Source organism: Gadus chalcogrammus, chromosome 3, assembly GCF_026213295.1.
Source record: "Gadus chalcogrammus isolate NIFS_2021 chromosome 3, NIFS_Gcha_1.0, whole genome shotgun sequence".
NCBI classification, from domain to species: domain Eukaryota; kingdom Metazoa; phylum Chordata; class Actinopteri; order Gadiformes; family Gadidae; genus Gadus; species Gadus chalcogrammus.
Window position 1 is genome coordinate 9,554,962 of NC_079414.1, and position 22,345 is coordinate 9,577,306.

Below are 22,345 nucleotides of genomic sequence, written 5' to 3' on the forward strand. Positions count from 1 at the left end.
GGCTGACCCGCTGGCAGTACGTTGGATTGGAGTATGGATGCTGCTGTTGTCAACATCTGGCTCTTATAGCAGCTGCTTAGTTCTCACTCTGCCCCAAACACTCAGACCCACTTCTCTCTGATGTGAGGACCATGCTTTGTGGGGACCATGCCGGCCCCATTAAAGGGTCAACAGTTTTTGTGTGTAAACCTTAAGGGGCACACGACCGTAAGAGAATATCCAGTATCAGTATTAGCTCAGAGAACAAGCGCACACAATACACACTCTGTCGACCCAATGGATGGTATCAAGACTAGCCAATCATGTCAAACTACGGAAGCTGTACTAAGAGATGGTTGTCTGTAAGATCGTGTGTGTGTGTGTGTGTGTGTGTGCGTGTGTGCGCAGTCATAAAAGGAAATGCGTTTCATCACCTTTGTGTGTTTATGTTGTAAATATGCAACGCTTCCTTTTATGTTCCTTTCGTCACATCTTGACCAGACCAATATTTTTCTGTGTAACTTTTACCGGGAGCTTTGAGGATTCAGCAACAAAAACAAAAAACATACAACCGAGGCTCTGAACTTAACTGAACATTTATAAGGAAAATAACGAGAAGGACGGAAAATCAAGGACAAGTGTTTGACTCCTTTCTCCCTCCGCTCTTCCGAGAAATATGGAGACCACCGCAGACCTCCACCTAACCCCACCCTGGGGTCCCGCAGACGGCGTGTGTGTGTGTGGGGGGGATGCATCGTGATGGGGAGGTTGGTCTGTTATGTGCCTGTTTGGTCGTTTCTTTACCATGTGGGACCACGACGGAGTGGGTTTGCAGTGCTAGGTCATCACTCTGTTCCCCCAGCCCATCTGTACCATAGTACTGTTTTATTTATCTGTCGTGTCCCCTGGCCGTGTCGCCCAGGGCGTCGTCGTGGAGATTTTTTTTTTTGGAAAAAGCCCCGGTTGAAACGTTATTGAAGGATGTGGATACGTCGTTTTGTTTTACTTTATTTTTTTATTGTTTGCTTGTTTGTTTTCTTACCGAAACAACATTAGGGCAGAAACTCAGTAGTGGACTTGCGTTGCCATGGTAGTATTTATTTTGAATTAAATTAAAAGACTACATTTCAGGGTTTGGCGTCTCCTAAATCTCTTCAGTCCACCACATTATTTCCACTGTGTAGCCACATTTAAGACAAGTTGAGAGCAAGATTTAAGGGTAAGTTAACTCCAATCGCTTCCGTGTGTCAAGTGATGAACATGTTTTAATAAAAATATATTGTTGTTAAAAAGGTGAAATTCTCTGTAAAGAACAAGTCTGCTACTTCGACAAATGTTTTTTCCAGAGTTGTACTTGTATCTTGGAATCTGAAAACAGGTAGGACCCCAGCTAAAGTGAACATGACCTTTATTTATAGCTCTCAGGCCAAAGATATCCTGCTAAAACAGTTGTCTACCTCCCCTTTAAAGTTAATTCAGCTAAAACAGATGTTTACCTCCAGTTTAAAGTTAATTCAGTGAAAACCGAAGTTTACCTCCAGTTTAAAGTTAATTCAGCTAAAACAGTTGTCTACCTCCCCTTTTAAAGCTCTTGCGGTGCTCACGTTATTGTATCCCAAACCAAAAATTGGATTGTATTTCATGGGATATGAAAAATGGACAAATGAGTTTACTCATTCAAAACATCAATTTTATTGACAGCTTGGCAAGCATGCAACCGTCCACACTCCGGTCCACATAGTACGTTGCATTCGGACGGACTCAGGGCATGCTTGGTTTTGTAGTCCAGTTCTCATGACATTGTTAAGCACTGGAATCATTTGACTCGTTTCACACGCATCAGAGTCTAGTTGTTTATTGATATGCATGCACCGTACTGACCACACTGGCATAGTGACCGACAGCAGACTTAAACTAGAGGAAAGACAACAAAGAAAGTATGAAAAACGAGTGCTAAACTCTGTTGCAGCTGACTTGGCAGTGTGGCCCCAGTGAAACGTTTGTTCCCTAAAGAAGCGAACATGTTGTACTTAATGTACAAATGTAAAATTACTAAAACTCAAATGTAACAACCAAAGTCCTGGCATCTACTTGAGCCACTCATATAAAACAAACGGAATAATCCCAACTAACCTTAAACCCTGTATATGTTGCTCACGACCGATGGTCATGTTATTTAACTCAACCGCCAAATTTAATTTCTCTCCTATCTTACAAAATAATCAGGCCACATAATCTATGTCCACATGTCATCTTTTACACAAACCTAGATGTACTTTGAAGCGATGTTTAAGTTATCGGCATCCACAAGAGGAACCGTACACTGAAACCCAGGACAGTGTCCTCTAGGGTGGTTTTGATTGGCCCAGGTTTGTGCGTTGTGACATCTGCAGGCACTTACTCCGAGCCAATCAGAGGCCTTGGTTATATCGAGCGCTCTCTCGTTTGATTATAGGATCTGAATGTGATGTTAAATAGATTGAACCGGAAGCGGTGGTGAAGGGTTCATCATTGGAGACCAGGCCATCATCTGGGCCATGGGATGGGCTGGTCACTCTGGTATGGTGGGGGGCCAGTCCACATCCACAGACTGAGGAAACAATATATATATTTTTTCTTTATCAAAACCAAATCCTTCACATTTAATTCCTCAATGAAACAAGGAGTTTGATCTTTAAATAGGCACATGTCTGAGGCTTGTTTGAGTTTCACCAGAGAGACATTGAGAACCTCTTGAACCAATGGTGAAGACTATCTTTCACCCCTAACGCTCCAAGATATAGCAGAGCAAGAACTAACCAAACTATAACAGCTCAGATCTAGCCATCCAAAAGTACAAAACTCAGGCAGCGAGCATCAGCCATGAATAGCGATGAGGAGCTAGCATTGCAGGAGTCCTCAACAATGTAAACATAAGAATAGGTTAAATAATAAATTATACTACTATTGACAAGGAAAAGAGATTAAAAGCTCTGAACATCTTCCTATGATAAATAAAGTTTCAAATTATTAAACTTAATTAAGTACAAACTTAAAGGGAAACTCTTGGTCCGCTATTTTCTTAAATTAAGTGTACTGCTTTAAACGCGTGTTCTGAAAAGAAAAAAAGAATATCACATTCTCAACATCAAGTCTCGGAAAGTCCCCGCTGAAATCCTGGCCAAGTTGGACTATTCGTGTCATTGATCCGGTACTTTTCCCTGGATTTCCCTTTTGAAAATAACTAGTGCCACAATTTCCTACCTCCACATCCAACTCCAGAATGTCTGTGTCCATCTTCAGCAGCTGACACAGGTTAGGCTTGGTGCGGCCGAAGTCTCCGTGCACAAACTCCTTGATGTAGCTGGTCCTCTGTGTTAAGGCCATGCACCATCCTCTGTGAAACCCTCTGCCTCACAACAAACACAAAGAAGCCACGTTCTCCGGTGGAGGAAGGTTTCACCCTCTCATCCAGGTCTGCCCTCACAACATGTGCATATGATATAACATAGCTCCCACAATGGACTAACCAAAAAAGGTATGTAGTGGTTTGACATTCATTATTATCCCAAGAGGATAAATAATAAAGACATAGCTCTGTGCCGTCTCCACCCCAGAAGTTCTGCTATAACAAAGCAGATCTGCTAGAGCTGAGATCAAGATGCCCCTAACCTCTACCTGCTCTTTAATGACACAAGTCTATTAACACTCAAGTCCCTTGGGATAAAAGTGTCCCCTACGCGAGTGATTCCCTATCGGGAATAGCGTACCAGGGGATATGGGAGCAGGTTCCAAGAGGTACTTAAGATTTAGATGAGTTACACCTTTAAAACAAAAACTGAAGAAATAATATGACAGCATTTGTCAAATATGATGTATCTCATCAATAAAATGAAGACCAAAAATAGAAAAGTACACCTATTTGCTTTGGATAAAAAGTTGAGGCTAAAAAAACTAAATAGTCCAATGTCCCTGCAGCCAAATTGACACATTAACCCAGGAAGTCCCAGTGCCCCCCCAGCTAATGAACCCCGCTGGCCCCCGCCTGCAGCCCCCTGGGGCTGGGAGGATACGTGCCGGCCTGGGTCTTGAGGCGCAGGTAGAAGTGGTGCGGGTCGCGGAAGCTGGCGTTCATGCTGTGGATGACGCGCTGCCGGACCGCCAGGGCACGCCTGTGCAGGACCCTCAGAGGGGTCTTCTGGTCCAGGGTCAGCTCCTGGAGGTCAGAGGTCAGAGGTCAATGCCCACGACTAACTCCTCACTAGGGTCTGAACAACTGTCTCCTTTCAAAACACCAAATCCATTACCTGAGATAAAAGTGTAACACAGAGGTTTTTGACCCGTTGGACATTTGTTGTGTGTTGATTTATTTTCCACGTATACCTCTTATATGGTTTTAACCCAATCAACATCTGCCATAATAGGGCTTCAAGCTTTCCATGTGAACAGGAGTCGGGATTCTATGGAAACCGAGATTGTGTGGTGTTGATGCTCACCTTGATGTCATCCAGGAAGATGATGTCGTCCTTCTCGATGGGCTTCTGAGTCCAGACCAGCGCGGTGTAGGACTTGGTCTTCTCCTCCTCGCCCTCCTTCATGTGGCCCATGCACTCCCTGGGAAAACACAGTCCACCGTCAGGTCTTGCCCAGACCAGGGTCTTAAGAGTCTAGATACATATCTCAATTGTTGAAAAACTGTGGTTCTCTCGGTTCTATATTTGAGTTTGGGGGTCTGGGTCTATGGGTCGCCGGGTGTCTCTGTATTTAGGATCTCTGGGTCTCCAGGTGTGTGAATAGGGACATGCAGAGGTGAAGGGGGTGTAACATCACTCCGCACCTGGTGACGATCTGCAGATCCCTGACGGCAATCTTGTCAGAAGACGTGTTGATGGTCTGGAGGGTTACAGGGGCAAGGTTTAAATTTGTGTGTGTGTGTGTGTGTGTGTGTGTGTGTGTGTGTGTGTGTGTGTGTGTGTGTGTGTGTGTGTGTCTCTCTCTCTCTCTACCTCCTGTATCTTCTTCATCTCCATCTTGGTAAATCTGTAGCGGTGAGGATTCAGCATCTCCATGGCAAATGGACGTCCTGCAAAGGATATGACATCATCACCACACACACACACACACACACACACACACACACACACACACACACACACACACACACACACACACACACACACACACACACACACACACACACACACACACACACACACACACACACACACACACACACTTATTTTTATATAATTATAATGAACTCTTCATAGTTTTACCTTTTCCAAGTGTCCGAACATCCACGTCCTCTCTCCCGGAAGAGGAAAAATTGAATCCTGGAAACAGAAGAAGTTTATACACTTAATAACCAGACGTCTTCACAGACAGTAACCGTAACAACATTTACATTTATTTCAGTAAGCAAAATATGCTTTTAGCTCCAGCGGCTTATAAGTGCTGTGAGGGTTCGGCGGGGCTGACCTTTGGACCGAAAGGAGCTGGCCAGGGGCTCAGCGATCAACTCCTCCACAGACGACTCCATCATGCGGCGTCCGTCGATAATCCAGGGGGTCTGGGACAGGCTGCGAGAGTACTTGTTGTACCGCCCTGGACGTCGTGCGGGAGGAGAAGGCGAAGAAGGAGGTGAGAGTTTCTCTCTCTCTCTCTCTCCCTCTCTCTCTCTCTCTCTCTCTCTCTCTCTCTCTCTCTCTCTCTCTCTCTCTCTCTCTCTCTCTCTCTCTCTCTCTCTCTCTCTCTCTCTCTCTCTCTCATCAGTGGAGATACATTTATTATCTTTTTAACATTGTTGCGTCATGTAGTAGATCAGCTGTTTGGACGTGGAGAGTTTTGTAGGATCGTACCGGCCACGTAGATAGACGTGTGCAGACACTGGATGGCCTGCGAGGTACAGATGCTGGTTGGCCGGCCGGGGGGAGTTGGGTAGTGTCTGAAACCATGAGGAGGACAATAGGAAACAATCTCAACATTGTGGACCAATAAAAAAACATCTGAACACTGGGGACCAATAGATATACACCTGAACAACGAGGGGACCAATAGAAGACAATCTGAACTAAGGGTGGGAAAAATAATCGATTTTTCGATGCATCGCGATTCTCGCTAGAACGATTCTGTCTCGATGCTGATAAATTAAAAGTCAGATTTTTTTTTTGCCTCCTGCAACATTCTGTTCGCCAGAGAGGGATAATTTTTGTAATTTTAAAATTATTGAATTTATCTTCAGTGTGTATTGGCCAATCTGATTGGTCTTTCTTGACACGATTGCGATTCAGCCTACGCATAGCATGCGCGCAAACTCACAGCCAGACACAATAACTCCTTCTAATTCAAGAGCAGCTTTTCCTTTAATGACATAGAAAAGAAAGATTAGAAAGAAAATAAAACTGAAACCTATTTTTTGCATGCTTCCATATTGTGTTATAATGCAAGCTGCATTGATTATTGCATTGCTCATAGAAAGTTATATTTGTGACAAAAGCTTTCTGTCTTATGAAATATTAGATAAGTTAATTCATCTGTTGATGTCTTTAATGATCATCACAAAAGTAGGAAGTGATTAGCAAACTCTGAGTAGCAAACCCAGATGTATATATATATTCACGCATGGAAATGTACATAAAAAAAATTGTTGCATCGATAATCGCTTCAGAATCAAATCGTTGACCTCATAATCAGAATCAAATCGAATCGTGATGTGCCAAGAGATTCCCACCCCTAATCTGAACACTGGGGACCAATAGATATACAGCTGAACCACGAGGGGACCAATAGAAAACCATCTGAACACTGGGGACCAGTAGATACATACCAGTAGTACAGCTGAACAGGAAGTGACCATGAACCGATAGAAAAGAGTTGCTCAATATAAATATATCTGAACAATTTTTAATTTTTTTAATAAGGCTTACATGAGGAACTTGCTGTCGGGGATCTTCTCCAGAGCTTTGATCACCGCCGCCCTGGTGAACACAGACTAGACAAGATGATCAACAAACACACACAGGGATATCATTACACACACACACACAAACACACACACACACAGTGATATGAGCTGGTCTGGTTATTCAGGGCTGATATGAACCCAATGCAGATCACAGCTACAGGAAGGTCTGTTAACACTCATAATTATAATAAATGGATGCACTACAATTCCACAACCATAGTTAAAAAAAGATATAATAATTTGGCTTAAATAAACACAACATGTTGACATGAACGCTCATGCATTGCTTCAACTTTAAAATGAAAGTCATGAAATTCAGTGAATTCTATCTATACAAGAGAGTTGGGATTCAGGAGTAAGCTTACGTCTTTGTTTTTGGTGGGTCTGAAGCAATCAGGGCACGTTGTTGCACTGGAGAGAACAAAAGGGAAATATCCATCAGATCATTATCTTCAAATTTGGGGAACGGAAAACCATACTCACCAAAAGCATTAAAAAAAACACTCCACAGTCAAGACCACTGTACATGTGTCTGCAAACCCTTTTAATTCATTACTGAACAAACATAATGCCACAAAATCGAACAGTTGTAGGGAACAAGGTTCATCCCCGAGATAACTTTCTTTCAGGGATCAGGACTCACAGGAAATGGCAGTCGCTGTCAGTTGGGCTGTGTTTGAACTCCATGCCGACCTCGAAAGCGCTCTGAAAGATAACCACAGACGACACAACATTATAGATGGATTCGCATTTGTTTTTAACAGTGTCCATTTCTGTCCACGCCGTAAGCACCTCAGTATTGACCAACCATCCCAGGCAACAACCAGCTCAACAAGAAAAGCAAGGAGTCAGGGTTCGTGCTCAGGGACAATTAGCAAGCAAGGGATTGAACTAGCAACCCTCAAGCCCCGAGACGCCCTGTTCTACCTTCTGAGCAGACCATTTTGCTCCCACATGGAATTGGGAATAAATTTTAGGGTATAAAAGAAAAGATACATCCAAATGATGAATTCAGATGTTACAGCAGACAATATAGGATAGTTCAATAAATAAAAAGAGCAAAAGGATAAAACTACAAACAAAAAATGACTCTACACCCACAGTGAGGGTGCACTCACACTAGGCCATCTGGCCGTGGCCGTTTTCACACCTAACCGTGCTCAAATCTGCCAGTGTGATTGTGGCCAGTCTGGCCAGGCCAGGCCAATTTGGCCACTTGGGAGAGGTGTGCTGCTACGGTACGGGCCGCTACGGTACAGATGCTAATGAGCCGACACGCGTACACGCACGGCTACGCAACCTGAGCTGGATGACGTATAGACCATGCGACGACCACGGACATAATAAAGGCGACGAGCCTTCTTTCCCATTAAACTGTAAACATATATCCAAATAAGCAACAGACTCAGAAAAGTGCGAACTGTGTTCTCTGTGTTGTTGTCCATTGTTGTTAGAACTCTGACTGCGGCAGACTTTATTATGGTCCATGCAGCGGACGCTTGGTGATGACGTGTTACTTTCGACGTGATGAGGTATGTACAAGAGCCTACCGTGGCCAGGCCACAGTTGCGACGGCCAACGGCCACGGCCAGATGGCCTAGTGTGAGTGCAGGCCAGAGAACAATGGGGCCATTTGAGCACGGTTAGGTGTGAAAACGGCCAGATGGCCTAGTGTGAGTGCACCCTAAGAGTAGAAATGTAGATGCAAAGATAGATGTAATTTTATCGACAGTTGAGCTACATGTAGCGATTGAGAGTTGTGTAGCGTTACCCTGGTGACCACGGACACACCCCCCAGCTCCGTGGCGATGAGGCCCTGCACGGACCATTTGAAGGCCTCCTTCAGCGGGACGATGTCGTCTTTCACCCGGGTCATGACCTTCTCCCTAGCGGATAGAAAGGGCAGAACCATCATCAGATTCTGATCCCTGTATTGATCCCGGGGGTTACAGTTGCCCAGGTCAAAGTAATAGAAGAAAGAGAATGGAACTGATGCAAGTCAATGTAAACAACACAAAAATAATGCTGAAGGCTATACAAATGTATAAATATTTGCATATGAAAAAAAAGGTCAGAGAAATTTGGCAAAAGTCAACAAAACTACTGGGGAAACATCCCAACGGATACCCTGTTGTACCAAAACTGACCTCATCTCCTTCTTCACGTGGAGCCAACAGGAATGCTGAGTAACACACAGAGAGAAAGAACCTCCACATTAATGGCCTGGAAGCTACTGTATATACATATACATATATAAACACGATTGATTTTTTTAATGGGTGAAGGTTTCTTGAATAACAAATGACCCATGATTGTGTATGCACAACAATCGGATCAGTTTAAACGCAGGAATTTTAAGAACTAAAAATAGGCTCACAAAAAAGGCTCAAATGGGCTTGATGCTGCTAGATATAAGAGCTCTTTTCTAAGTGTCATTTGTTAGAAATGCCACATCCATCTATCCACTATTAGTGAGTTAAATGCGCTGATTATCTTAGTTAAATTGGCCTTTATGAGACTATTTACATGATATACTGCCCCCCCGTTTATTTCTGACTGTGGCATCTCTCCCTGATTGGTTCAAGGAATCCATGTTGTCTGTCAATCACACATGTACAGCGTCATCTTAATAGTGGGGGTGCATTAGTTCAGATGGTCTCAATCTCACTGCCTTCTGCTCTCTCTTGACAAATCTCAAATCTTACCAACAGCAACTTAAAGTTTCCCTTTGACCACTGACCTCTCGGACACAGAGCTGGGCGGGAAGGGACACCGACAACAAGATGGTTTCAAAGTGGTAGTCCTCCGTCTTCACTGCCTCGGCCACCTGTACACAGACACCAACCAATCAAACCTAAGTACATTGGATCCAGTTCTGGATTTCTGTATCCAGTTACTCAAAAAGCGACTACATTTAGAAAAGACGTGAAGGTTTGAGCATCAAAGAGAGATTGCGCAAGCCCCTCATCTGTCTTGGGAGACTATATATACGTCATGTGACTCAATAGGCGAGAAGTTGTGATTGGACCGCACCTTCCTGGCGTGATCTCTGCTGCAGTACTCCTGTAGGACCCCCAGGCAGACCACACAGTGGCTCAGTGCTGGTGCCGGCGGGGCCTCAGCATCTCCGGAACCAGCAGAAGCCTCTGAGCCTTTCAAGCCATCGTCCAACTTCATGCGTTTCTTCGGCGGGTCGTCGGATTGTTCCGTTGCTGTCCTGGTCCCCTCCTCGCTCTCGTCCTCGCCCTGCTTGGCTTCTGTTGCATCATGGGATTTTTCCCCTGATGCTGGATGTGGTTCTGGTACTGCTGTGGACTCATTTGGTGTTTTGCTGTCCAAATCGCTGACAAAGTCCTGGAGTTGCTTCAAGGTGTCCTAGATGAAAGAGTGGACAAAGAGAGATACAGATCACAACTTAGCAGAGCTCTGCCATGTAGCTATGCTGTCAGCTTTGTCTGCTATGCTGCTTCTGGACTGATCCAGGTTGGCTATTGAACATGTGCCTGCAGTTCTCTCACCGGATTAACAAAGTATTACCCTTTAAAAAGTAATCGCTTAGCGTCATCAGCAGGTGGCCCCCTTAACATACATAGACCACTATTTTTAAGATCCAGTAGCTTCCCACAATAGCGGTGAGGTATATGACCTAGCATTAGGGATAGTCATTAGTTTGAGCCATGATGGTTCTGTGCTGCACACTGACCCACCTGGACGGGCTGTCTGTAGAGCGACTGCACCAGCACGCAGCAGAACCTTAGCACACAGCGAGCACAGCAGCCGGAAGAGAGAAGCTTCTGGACTACAGGCTTGTCCTTCTCCTTCAGGGGGAGCATCTTCTCAACTGAGCTCTGGAGAACATTAAGGAGATCCATTCAGTTCAATTTCAATTTGATTGAACCCAGATACAGTACACATAACATCCTGTGATCATTACACAAGGGGTCATGTTTCTGTAGCTCCTACGTCCAGCAGTTTGTCCATGCTTTGTTTGGCAATACTGTACAAGAATATCCAATTATATTATACATTTTATTTCAACTCCAATATTCAATCAATGAAATCAGAAATACAGACAGTGAAATGTCCCTCATATATAAAAATACACGAGCATAGTCCTACAACAGGCATCACCGACATTTCTTAAAATCCTATAATATATGACCTAAATATTTTACCAAAAGATTAGCTCTGAACAGCACGTTATCTCGACTATATATAAATAAACATCGTATTTACTTTTAAAACAAACCGATCGGAAGTGATGTGTGTCGATGTAACCTTGTGGTGATACACCTACCAGATGTATTGTACAAGGCAAATCTACACTATCATCCCTATCTAAACCGGTATGAAGACACTAGTTTTTTCGTTCCTAAAAATATTCAATAAGCCAAGATATGAACTAAAGCACCATTAACGCTACATGTCAAACAATCTTTTCTTTCTAACTTTATCCATATAGGTTGCTTAGTATTAAACTGTATATATGCCAAGTAAAAATCGAAGTAACATAAAATCAGAAATTATTTCCTACTGTCTCTATGCACCGGGTTTGAAATTTCAATCAATTTGCACATGTCAGCCGCATGGCACATTTCTAGACTACTAAAACGCGTCATTGCCGAGCGCCATAAACAGGCAGGTCCTTTCACCCGGTGAGTCGCGGCTGATAGATCTGGAACATTCCGATCGGGCCCGGAATTAAAAAATAATCCAACATCATCCGAAGCAGGGAAGGAATACCTTCACTTTTGGTAGCATTTGACCCAAACTATAGGGTTTAGTTATCAATTCTAGACAAATATCACTCACGATGCCCGAAGCAATGATGGCTCCCAGAGCCCTAAGTGGAGGCAAACACAAAGGAGGGGCGTACGTGGATCGCGACAAGCCGGCCCAAATCCGTTACAGCAACATTTCTGCAGCAAAAGGTACAATCACTTTTTATTACTTAAAATGTCTACGGCGTCCGCTTGACTGTTTAATACGAGGCCACTAGTCCATGCTAACAGTAACCGTCCATGCTCATCAAGTGATGCTGTGACGATGCAAGATGCACATGACTCGCCCCAGATCCACTACAGACTCGCCCTGTTTAGTGATGTAGCACTTTATGGTCTCTTTACGTTTTTTTTAAACGTTTTTTAAAATACAAACTTGTATCCCATCACTGTGTCTCAATCAATTGACAGTAGGCGGTAGTGTCATTCAATAAGTAAGACCTGTGGTGGTCTGACCACTACGATGACCATAAAAGGATGCTCAATGACGCTGCATTTGGGTGACTCGGGATGGAGATTAAGCTATCCACTTATTTTATTTTTTTACAGCTGTCGCTGATGCCATCAGGACCAGCCTGGGCCCAAAAGGGATGGACAAGATGGTCAGTATAATAGTTTAACGCTAAGATCTCGTCCTATAGCCAGCCACCAGATGAAGCATCTTTGCAAGACTGTCTACAAGGGGAAGTTAACTAAGAGGGTTGCGTTTCAGATCCAGGACGAGAAGGGTGATGTCACCATCACTAACGATGGAGCCACCATCCTGAAGAAGATGCAGGTTTTGCACCCCGCAGCCAAGATGGTATGTTCCCCAAAATGGGCCAAACCATAGAGGGTTTGTAAACACTCTAGATTACAATAATTAAACTCTAGATTCAGTTAAGGCAAGCCTGCAAAGCTTTGAAGGGACAATGTTTTGAAAATGGACCCCACTGACTTAGTAGTCACTATGGTAACAAAATGGATATCGGGGCTTTTTTACTGCCACGTTACTTAAGCATTTTAATGGCAGTCGAAGTTCAGGGTGACATAGTATACCACCAGGTGCGTGTGTGATTAGCGTTACAAGCCGTCTTGTAAATCTGCCCCTTCTGATATCACAAGTGGGTGTGTCCACCTAGATGTGTGCTGGATAGATCAGTCTACCAGCCTAGCCAGTGGACTGAAGCAATCTCTGCTCATCTATCCGTCATACATCTAGTTGGACACGCCCACTTGTGATGTTAGAAGAGGCTGATTTTCAAAACTGCTTGTAATGGCTAATCAGACTCGCACCTGGTGGCATTATGTCATGTCAATTCTAAATTGGGTTAATCTCAGATGCATGTACTATTAAGCCCAATCCCTCTAATATTGTAAAGTTCAGCCAAGTCTATCCATTTTGTGCTTTGTATCTGAACTCTACCTCGATTAATCGTTTAATAATGACGTGTGTTCCAGCTGGTGGAGCTTTCCAAGGCGCAGGACGTAGAGGCTGGAGACGGCACCACTTCGGTGGTGGTGATCGCAGGAGCTCTGCTGGACTCCTGCTCCAGGCTGCTGCAGAAAGGTACCAACACTCACAACCGCTGCAAAAAAATCTCACCCCTCCTATCGAGCCTCCCTCGAAAGCCACTCTGCAAATCACATGACTAGCTCAATAGCTTTAGGTCTGTCTAGCCTTGTGGAAGAATCCGGGCATGCTAAATGATTATTCCGAAAGTGTGCACACAGATCTCAAGCAATTGATTTATGATTTACTGTCGGGATGTCAAGAGAAGTTCTACAAATACTTCAACCTCCACCCCATTTACTCATTTACATAATGAGGTGGAGGATCATTAACATTTCTCTTTGCATTGAAATTGTTAATCGATGCAGCACCAAAGTCTTCACACATACCTATGATCTAATAAAACACAAGTTTTGTTTATATGTCGGCTTCCCGTATTACTACCGCTCATCTGACTCACCGGGATGTTTGGCTACTGAAATGGGATACAGAGACTGTTCTTTAGTCTGAATGGATGTAGTGGCCTCCCTTCCACTACCTCTAATGACACAAAGGCACATGTATAAATGGAATAGTATATATTTGAGAAACATTTTCTGCCGCACCCTTGATACATAAATGTAGATGGGTATATTATAGCGTCTGGATCATCATATGGAATGAAAAAAAAAGAAGCATATTTCTTAATTACCAGTCGGTTATTAGTAGGTAGATATTTGGTGTAAGAAGAGGTGATGTCCAAAGAGTTGGTTTGTGAGCAAATAGTTGTTGAGGCCAGTGTTTCCCCTAGGATGGAGTTGCAGCAGCGGAGGGGAAATGTTATATTTTTGTGCTCGCAAAGCGCACCCTGCCGGGAGGTTTCTATGTGTCTACTGGCAACATACATACAGTACATTTGTGCACATTAATGAGCAGGGGAAATAAGGAGAGATTGAACATATTACAAGTATAATCTTTAAAAACATTATTTACATTTATTAAACAAAAAATATTTATATCAACAACCACCCTATACATTAAAATCCCATAACCCAAATACTACAGCAATCGAAAAGGTCTGTGCCTCAAACCAATGCATCTTCCCACTCCCTCCCCTCTCCCCATCACAAAGGTTGTAGTAGGAGCATAAATAGGCCATGCCTCTATTGAACAAGTTTTGGGGCTCTAGAGTCAATAATGGCGACGCTACTGAAAATGTTGCTAAAAAAAATGTATGACATTTTTGCTAAAAATAAATTTCTTAGAAATAAGTAGAGATATATTTTTCAAAACATAAGGTTGCAGTAAGACCATAAAGAGCCCTGAGGGCGTTTTCATTGCCATAACAACGTGAGCTAATCAACAAGTACAACATCTTCTAGACCAGTGGTTCTCAATCATTTTTCTTTCATTCCCCCCCTAGGAGACAGACATTTTATCACACCCTCCCTGAATTGAAATAGCCTACTATTGAGAACCTGCTAATATTTATTTATTTAGATTAATAAAATTAACGGAGATAACATAACAACTTAAAACTATTTCCAACTTCAGTTTATTAACTCAATTCGTAACATTTAAACAAGACTGCTAAGTCTGTGAATCTCAAAACAGAGAAACAAGAGCAAATTCACAGGGGTTTGCATTTAATTATAATATTTTTAAAAAGTAAACATTGGTCACTTGTCAGCTTCATCAGCTTATTCCCTTTCAAAAAAAATAATATATGTTCATCTTTCAAGCATGAATAAAGACACAAAGTCCCTCTGTCATGACTTTGTAAGATCAAAATTCTTGTAAAACTTCTTGGTCTTATGTTTATTTCAAATAAGTAACCTATTAGAATAAATAAATAAATACATAAGACACTAAGTCCCCTCTGCCCCTCACGCCCCCCCTGACACTTTTAATCAGCTGAGGGCGTTTGCCTGAGTCTCATAGTATTAGAACATGTTGTACTTGTTGATTAGCTCGCGTTGTTATGGCAATGAATACGCCCTCAGCTGATAAACTAATGCCAGCATTTTTTTTCAACAGAAAATTGGCACCCATATCAACATATATTTGATATTTTTCTGCTCCTTGCACCTAATCATGCTTATCATGCTATGCAGCATTACAAGGCTCTGCCGACTTAAACATGAAGCAATTCAAGAAGAGGCATATATAGAATCGTCTTGTGGTCAATTGTCATTTAATAGACATCTGACAGATTATGTCAAGGTTTTAAAATTATATTATTATTATTACCAGGTCATGTTATAACACAGCTGGAAATCGTGGATTTTCTGATAAAGAATAGTTAGCCTCTTTGACAGACAAAACAGCAGAAACTGTTAGGTGCGCTCGAGCTGCGAGCTGCCGAGTAACAGGAGACGCCCACCCACCAATCCGAGGTTAGAGATTGCTGAAGAAAGGTTGCGCTCGATTTCACTAGCCCATTTGAGCCTGTTCATTAGTGTACACTAGGGCTGTCAAAACGAACTTCGCTATTCGAATATAATTCGAATTTTTAAAATAGGAGAACATTCGAGTGCGGCAACTAACGTTCAAACTTTTTTCTTTTTTTTTTCGCGAGCAGAAACAGAGCTGGAAAGCATAACTCCTAAAAACTTAAAAAGCACTGTCTGGAAAAATTTTGGATTTCCATCGAGAAACGAGAAGATTACATCCAGAGAAACCGTCATTTGCAAATTATGCTGTAAGTCGTTAAAGTACCACTCGACTACGAGCAACATGAGCGCACACCTCCATTCAGTGCATTACTCGGAGTACGCAGAACAGTTAGCGGCTGAGGAAGAGCCACGCTCAAAACAGCCAAGAATAACATCGTTTTTGCCTCCCTCCTCATCTCGTTGTCTGCCAGCTGGGCGGCAAGAGACAATAACGAAAAAGCTGACTGAGTTTATCTGCAAAGATATGAGGCCAGTTAACATCTCGCAGGGGGACGGGTTTAAGGAGTTCATCCGCGAGATTGAGCCACGGTACACGTTCCCTCTCGTGGGACAATTACCAACAGAATTGTAAAGCTGTATGATAAAACTAAAGAAAACATCCGTGAAATTATTAGTGGACAATCGATCGCCCTAACCACAGATGGATGGACATCAGTGGCCACGGACTCATATGTGACGGTCACGGCACATTTCATAAACAAGGACTGGGAAATGAAGGATATCGTTCTCCAAACGACAGAATTAAAAAAAAGCCACACTGCCGAGAATGTTGCCGAGCTTTTTCATTAAAAATCATTGCTCGAATATTTATAGCGTTATATCTTACCTATTTATATAAGTTTTGTATTGATTTGGTAAAACTTGTTGCAAATGTTACCTAACAGATTTGGTTGACGCACCCTCTAGTGGACGCGGGACGTATGCCTAATAATAAGATGGTATCGGTGTATATAATGATATAAAAAAAACAACATTTAAATATTCGAATATTATTCGAATATTCAACATAAGAAGCATTAGAAATTCGAATATGATTTGAGGGGAGGATTGACAGCCCTAGTGTACACAGCATCCATCCTCTCATTGCTTGTCTAAAAAAACCCGGTAGAATATTAGATTTGAGGACGAAATGATAGGGTGGGCTAAGGCAAGTTTTGGGGCTCTAGAGTCAATAATGGCGACGCTATTGAAATTTTACCATTGTGGTCGTTTTCAGTTTTGCACTTTGCAGACGGTCCCTAAGCTCGCGGATGAAAGCCGACTGCTCGTAGAAGCCAAGCAGTTCACCGTTCGCCAAAGACGGCTCGTTTGGATGAAAACAATATTGTAGCTGGTTCTCTGGGTTACTACACTCAATTGTGTCGCAACGATGTTTCACTGATGATCTATTGAACCGCAAACTCAGAATCTGCGGAAGTTCCTCCGTTAATATGAAGCTCTTCTCTAGTTAAAAAAAAGAAATTCAGCAGCGGCAGTCATATTTCAGCAGCGGCGTACCGCCGCTCCTAGGTGCATATAGGGGAAAAACTGGAGGCACTGGCGATTAAAAATACCACTTATGCAATAAAAACATTCTACAATTTAGTTAAAATGTATTTTACCCGATTTAAGTAAGGTTATCTTTTCATATGAATGTATACATGAATGGAATGTGACAAAAGGCATGCCAATTCCGCAACAAAGTGCAGAAAAAAGGGATGTGACCTTGGGTGTGAATTTGTTAGGATGACGTCAAACGAAAGTCATTCTCTGACTCTCACTGGTGCCACTTGGACAGTAATAAAGTGAGGGATTAAGCATGTTAAATATCTGAATGTGTGTGCAGGCATCCACCCCACCATCATCTCGGAGTCCTTCCAGAAGGCGGTGGACCGCGGGGTCGTGATCCTGACTGACATGAGCTCCCCGGTGCTGCTGAGCGACCGCGAGACGCTGCTCAACAGCGCCACCACCTCTCTGTGCTCCAAGGTGGTGTCGCAGTACTCCAGCCTGCTGGCGCCCATGAGCGTGGACGCCGTCATGAGGGTGATCGACCCCGCCACCGCCACCAGCGTGGACCTGCACGACATCCTCGTGGTGAAGAAGCTCGGGTAACTTGGATTCATGCTTTCTTTTTGTGCTGCATTCTCTTAATTCACACAGAGCCACAAACTTTTTGTAAATTTTTATTTTAAATTGGTTAATTGTGGCATATTGTCATTACGTATACAAGAAGGAATAATTATTTTAGGGCTACCATTTCTTTGTGACAAACCCTTGTTGGTCTGTTCTTGTATACAGAAACTTTACGTGATTTTTAACCTGTAGACCCTAAGCTTATTTAAATTTTCTTTAATGAATGTTTCAAATCAAACTGCCCTGAAATTTCCTGCAGGCCCTCTTGGGTAATGACGATAATAATGATGGTAATGGAATGTTAGGGTTAGGAATCATAAACAATGACATTTTTCATTGTGGCAGCACTCACTTTTTAAGTCTACAAATATATTTATGATGGATTAAAATGGACAAGATTTGTTTTGTATGTCGACTTCCCGTCTTACTACCGCTCATCTGACTCTACGGGATGTGTGGCTACTGAAATGGGATACAGAGACTTTCCTTTAGTCTGAATGGATGTAGCGGCCTCCCTTCCACTACCTCTACGGACACAAAGAAACACATGAATGGAAAAGCATATATTGAGAAAAAAACATTTATTTGCAAATTTGTGTTCAGCCGCCATTTTATTGATTGTTTCAAACTACTGTTTGGGTTTTAAGAGGGACCATTGATGACTGTGAGATGGTGGAGGGCCTGGTTCTGACCCAGAGGGTGTGCACCAGCATTACCCGCGTAGAGAAGGCCAAGATCGGACTCATCCAGTTCTGCCTCTCCCCTCCCAAGACCGACGTAAGTAGCCAGGTGGCGCACTCAACAACCACACCTAATGATCAGAACGTTGTTTTTTACCTCCTAATGCAACGACAAATGTAAAGGGTATACGGGATTGTGGATTGCATATTTTACTACCACCTTGAGCTGAAATTTTAATACCGAGCCGTGCTATGTGTGACCGGCCTCAACAAAGCGCCGTGAGTGGGGACCGGCCCAGGCAGGTCACTAATCTCTATGCAGATTCCTGTCAGTGCATGTTAATGAATTGGCCTTGGCCCTACTTTGTGTCTGTGTACAGATGGACAACCAGATCGTGGTGTCTGACTACGCCCAGATGGACCGGGTCCTGAGGGAGGAGAGGGCCTACATCCTCAACCTGGTGAAGCAGGTCAAGAAGTCTGGCTGCAACGTCCTGCTCATCCAGAAGTCCATCCTCAGGTATACACCCAGCCCACACACGCATACTACCACAAACGCACGCGCCCGCACACGTATACCCCCAAACACACGCCACCAACAGTCCATCCTCGGGTACACACGCATGACGTAACTTCCGTCAACGAAAATATGCTCGGACCGACATGGACAACCACTATCACACTCAAACAAGCACTAGAACGGTATAAAGAATAACTTATTCAAACATGGTTTAAAAGGCCACACTATCTTTTATCTTCTGGTCTATCTTCTCAAGGTAGTCTACAGACTTGGGGTGGTCGGTCTTCTCTAGCTAGTAACAGGCTCAGGGTGGTTAATCTTCTCTAGGTAGTCTACAGACTTGGGGGTGGTCTGTCTTCTCTAGCTAGTAACAGGCTCAGGGTGGTTAATCTTCCCTGGTGCGTCTTGACTTCGAGAGACCTGACCCTGACCCCATAACCTTGGTCCACAGAGACGCCATGAGTGACCTGGCGCTGCACTTCCTCAACAAGATGAAGATCATGGTGGTGAAGGAAGTGGAGAGGGAGGAAATCGAGTTCATCTGCAAGGTGAGGTTTTCTGCTAGCTCGTTTGCTACCTGCAGGATGCAGGTAGCAAGTGGTCAACAAAAAGTGGTGCCCGATATGCAGATCAGACGTGCCGTCTCACTACTAAGCACTCTGGCCAGTATGTGAACTGCAGCCTGCTGCATTTCAAGAGCTTTCGCTGCTTTGTGAGATGGTTATGACGGGTGGTGCTTGGTGAATGAGAGGGGTAGTGCATGAGAACAACGTTGTGTTTCTACATCCTTGTCACCAGACCATCGGCACCAAGCCCATCGCCCACATTGACCAGTTCCTCCCTGAGATGCTGGGCAGCGCTGAGCTGGCTGAGGAGGTGCACCTGGATGGCTCCGGCAAGCTAGTCAAGGTACTGCACAATCAAACAAAAACAAAATGAGAAAAAAATAAAAATATATATTTAGAATGTTAAATTCTATATAAAATAATTCTATATATATATTCTATCCTCTGATATTATTAAAGTATTTATCTATCTATCTATACATTTTAATTTATAGATAGATAGATCATTTAAGACCTCTGTATGGTAATAAAATGAGCTGAGGTAGCTCCTGGGTATATTGTATTAACATGAGATGGAGTAGCTCCTCTGTTTTGTATCAACGTGGTGTATTGTATTAACGAGGTGGTGTTGCTCTGGGTGTAGATCACAGGCTGCAGTAGCCCTGGGAAGACAGTGAGCATCGTGGTGCGAGGCTCCAACAAGTTGGTCATCGAGGAGGCAGAGCGCTCCATCCACGACGCCCTGTGTGTGATCCGCTGCCTGGTCAAGAAAAGGTACGCCCCCCCCCCCCCCCCCCCCCTACATACGAGAAGAGATGGCCTCTTTTCTCTTCTAAATCAATTCTGGCAGTCTAAATTAATCCTGTTTGTCTAGAAATTATTCTTTCGCTCACGATCAACAATTCTTGATCATACACCTTTATCTAAAGCGATTTGCAGGGAATTAAAATGCGTGACATTGACGAGCTTGTAGGGTTTAGGCTCACCTTGCTCAAGGACTCGGTCCAAACCCAAACCGTTGCAGGCTGTGACTCGCACCGCAAATGCTAATATATCCTGCAGCGTCTAATTGGGCCTCTTGATGGTTTCTGATATGCTTTGGTTAATTACAAGTGAGTTGGAATTAACTTGTTCCCCAGAGCCCTGATCGCTGGAGGCGGTGCCCCGGAGATCGAGCTGGCACTGCGGCTGGCTGAGTACTCCCGCACCCTGGCGGGCATGGAGGCCTACTGTGTGCGCGCATACGCCGACGCCCTGGAGGTCATCCCCTCTACACTGGCAGAGAACGCCGGCCTCAACCCAATCTCCACGGTGACTGAGCTCCGCAACAGACACGCACAGGGGGAGAAGACGGCCGGCATCAACGTCCGCAAGGTCAGTTCCTCCACTTGCCGATCCTGTGGTTCAGCTTACCTTCAGTGGCTCGCTTTCAGTCTGCGTTGGAGCTTTACATTGTCTTGTCATCTTAAGAAAAATAAATCCTTTTCGAATGGTTTCGTTACTTGCCCGACACATGAATGAGCTGCGAGAGCCTTCTGGCGGCCGAGCTCCCTGTGTTCCGGTGTTGATGCGCTGCTGTCCCTTCTCCTGTCAGGGTGGGATCTCCAACATCCTGGAGGAGCTGGTGGTCCAGCCGCTGCTGGTCTCCATCAGCGCCCTGACCCTCGCCACCGAGACCGTCCGCAGCATCCTCAAGATCGACGACGTGGTAAGACTCGCATTAACACAGAGCTGACCACTGCGGGGAAGACACCAGCACAGGAGCTTACAGTTTAGCTTTAAGAGGTTCATTACAGGATGCATGTTTTGTTAGGCCGGGATTTCTACAAATATTTGAACCAACTTTGAAAACTGTATATTTAAACAAACAGACTGACTGAACATATTAGCCCATTGACTGATTGGTGACGTAAGTGAATGTGAGGTCCTGTATGATGGTGCGTCTCCTAACCTTGAGGTGTGGTTCTTGTCTCGCAGGTGAACACCCGATAAGAGGACTGTTACTGAACTTGCTGAAGCCTGCTCGGACCGCAAGGAACCGAGATCTGTTTGTCTTCACGTCCTCTTTAGTTGTTATGTTCCATAATTAAATTAAAACAACAGTTCTTTTTTGACACTCCTTTTCTGTGTTGTTTATATACATGCATGTGGCTACACTAGATCACTGAAACTGTATAAAAGAACGTATGGTCATGTAATAAAATGATTCCACTGTCTCTTTTAGCAGACCCTTTTATTAAGAGGCTTTCGTATGAGGTTGACCGTGGAAGCATTTGGAGTAGCTACAACAAATTGAAAACGCTTCACTGCCTCAATATGTTGCGTGCAAGTTTTTTGTACAGCCAATAAACTACTCATTCAGGTTTCTTGAATGTTCTACTGAAATAAACTGGTAGTGTTATGACATAAACTAAACTGCGGAAGCTCGCAAATCAAAATAGAACTCTACTTTTGAAACCTGACTGACTTGCCTTGTTACAATGTAGGCCTGTGTATTTTGTGAAGATGCTGGAATAATTTGCACAAAATATGAATATAAAGGAACTAATTATCTGGAAGCTCGTGTCAAACAAGATAATCCTAATACGAAGCGGAATACAAGGATAATCATTGACTAATATTTTGGGAAATTCGTTTTTAAACAGTTATACTCTGACTATTTAGACACTGCCTTTTAAACATTTGCTGTGGTATGTTTTGGTATGGGTATTTGTTTCAAAAATAAAATTTTGGATCGAACTAGTGTCAAATAAAACACGGTGCTTGACACTTTAAAAGTACAAATGTACGCATCAAACAAGCCTGAAGTCCAATAAGCGCTCCTTTCTCTGCGC

General features: G+C 43.6%; 2 protein-coding genes across 4 annotated transcripts; one reads left to right on the plus strand and one right to left on the minus strand.

Moving 5' to 3' along the window:
- Window positions 1–1,629: 1,629 nt before the first annotated feature.
- pus10 (pseudouridine synthase 10) lies at window positions 1,630–11,546 on the minus strand. Of its 3 annotated transcripts, none has more exons than XM_056585868.1 (18): window positions 11,457–11,546; window positions 10,630–10,770; window positions 9,956–10,297; window positions 9,663–9,749; window positions 9,070–9,104; window positions 8,694–8,808; window positions 7,566–7,627; window positions 7,288–7,333; window positions 6,885–6,949; window positions 5,817–5,902; window positions 5,437–5,562; window positions 5,235–5,291; window positions 4,965–5,041; window positions 4,796–4,851; window positions 4,455–4,572; window positions 4,032–4,174; window positions 3,223–3,322; window positions 1,630–2,569 (listed from the first exon to the last, which is right to left on the minus strand). In XM_056585868.1, the coding sequence occupies exons 2-18, from the start codon at window positions 10,753–10,755 to the stop codon at window positions 2,531–2,533; spliced, it is 1,680 nt and encodes a 559-aa protein (XP_056441843.1). In that variant the 5' UTR covers window positions 10,756–10,770; window positions 11,457–11,546; the 3' UTR covers window positions 1,630–2,530. The 3 variants fall into 3 exon arrangements, with proteins under 3 accessions (XP_056441843.1, XP_056441842.1, XP_056441841.1); XM_056585867.1 differs by having other exon boundaries at window positions 11,220–11,532; XM_056585866.1 differs by having other exon boundaries at window positions 11,159–11,531.
- Window positions 11,541–22,245, plus strand: cct4 (chaperonin containing TCP1, subunit 4 (delta)). The gene is made up of 13 exons (XM_056585871.1): window positions 11,541–11,853; window positions 12,253–12,305; window positions 12,416–12,505; window positions 13,144–13,252; window positions 17,456–17,720; window positions 18,393–18,522; window positions 18,806–18,945; window positions 19,397–19,493; window positions 19,744–19,854; window positions 20,155–20,285; window positions 20,651–20,885; window positions 21,106–21,219; window positions 21,489–22,245. Exons 1-13 carry the CDS (start codon window positions 11,736–11,738, stop codon window positions 21,501–21,503), a joined length of 1,608 nt encoding a protein of 535 aa, XP_056441846.1. The 5' UTR covers window positions 11,541–11,735; the 3' UTR covers window positions 21,504–22,245.
- The last annotated feature ends 100 nt before the right edge of the window (window positions 22,246–22,345 follow it).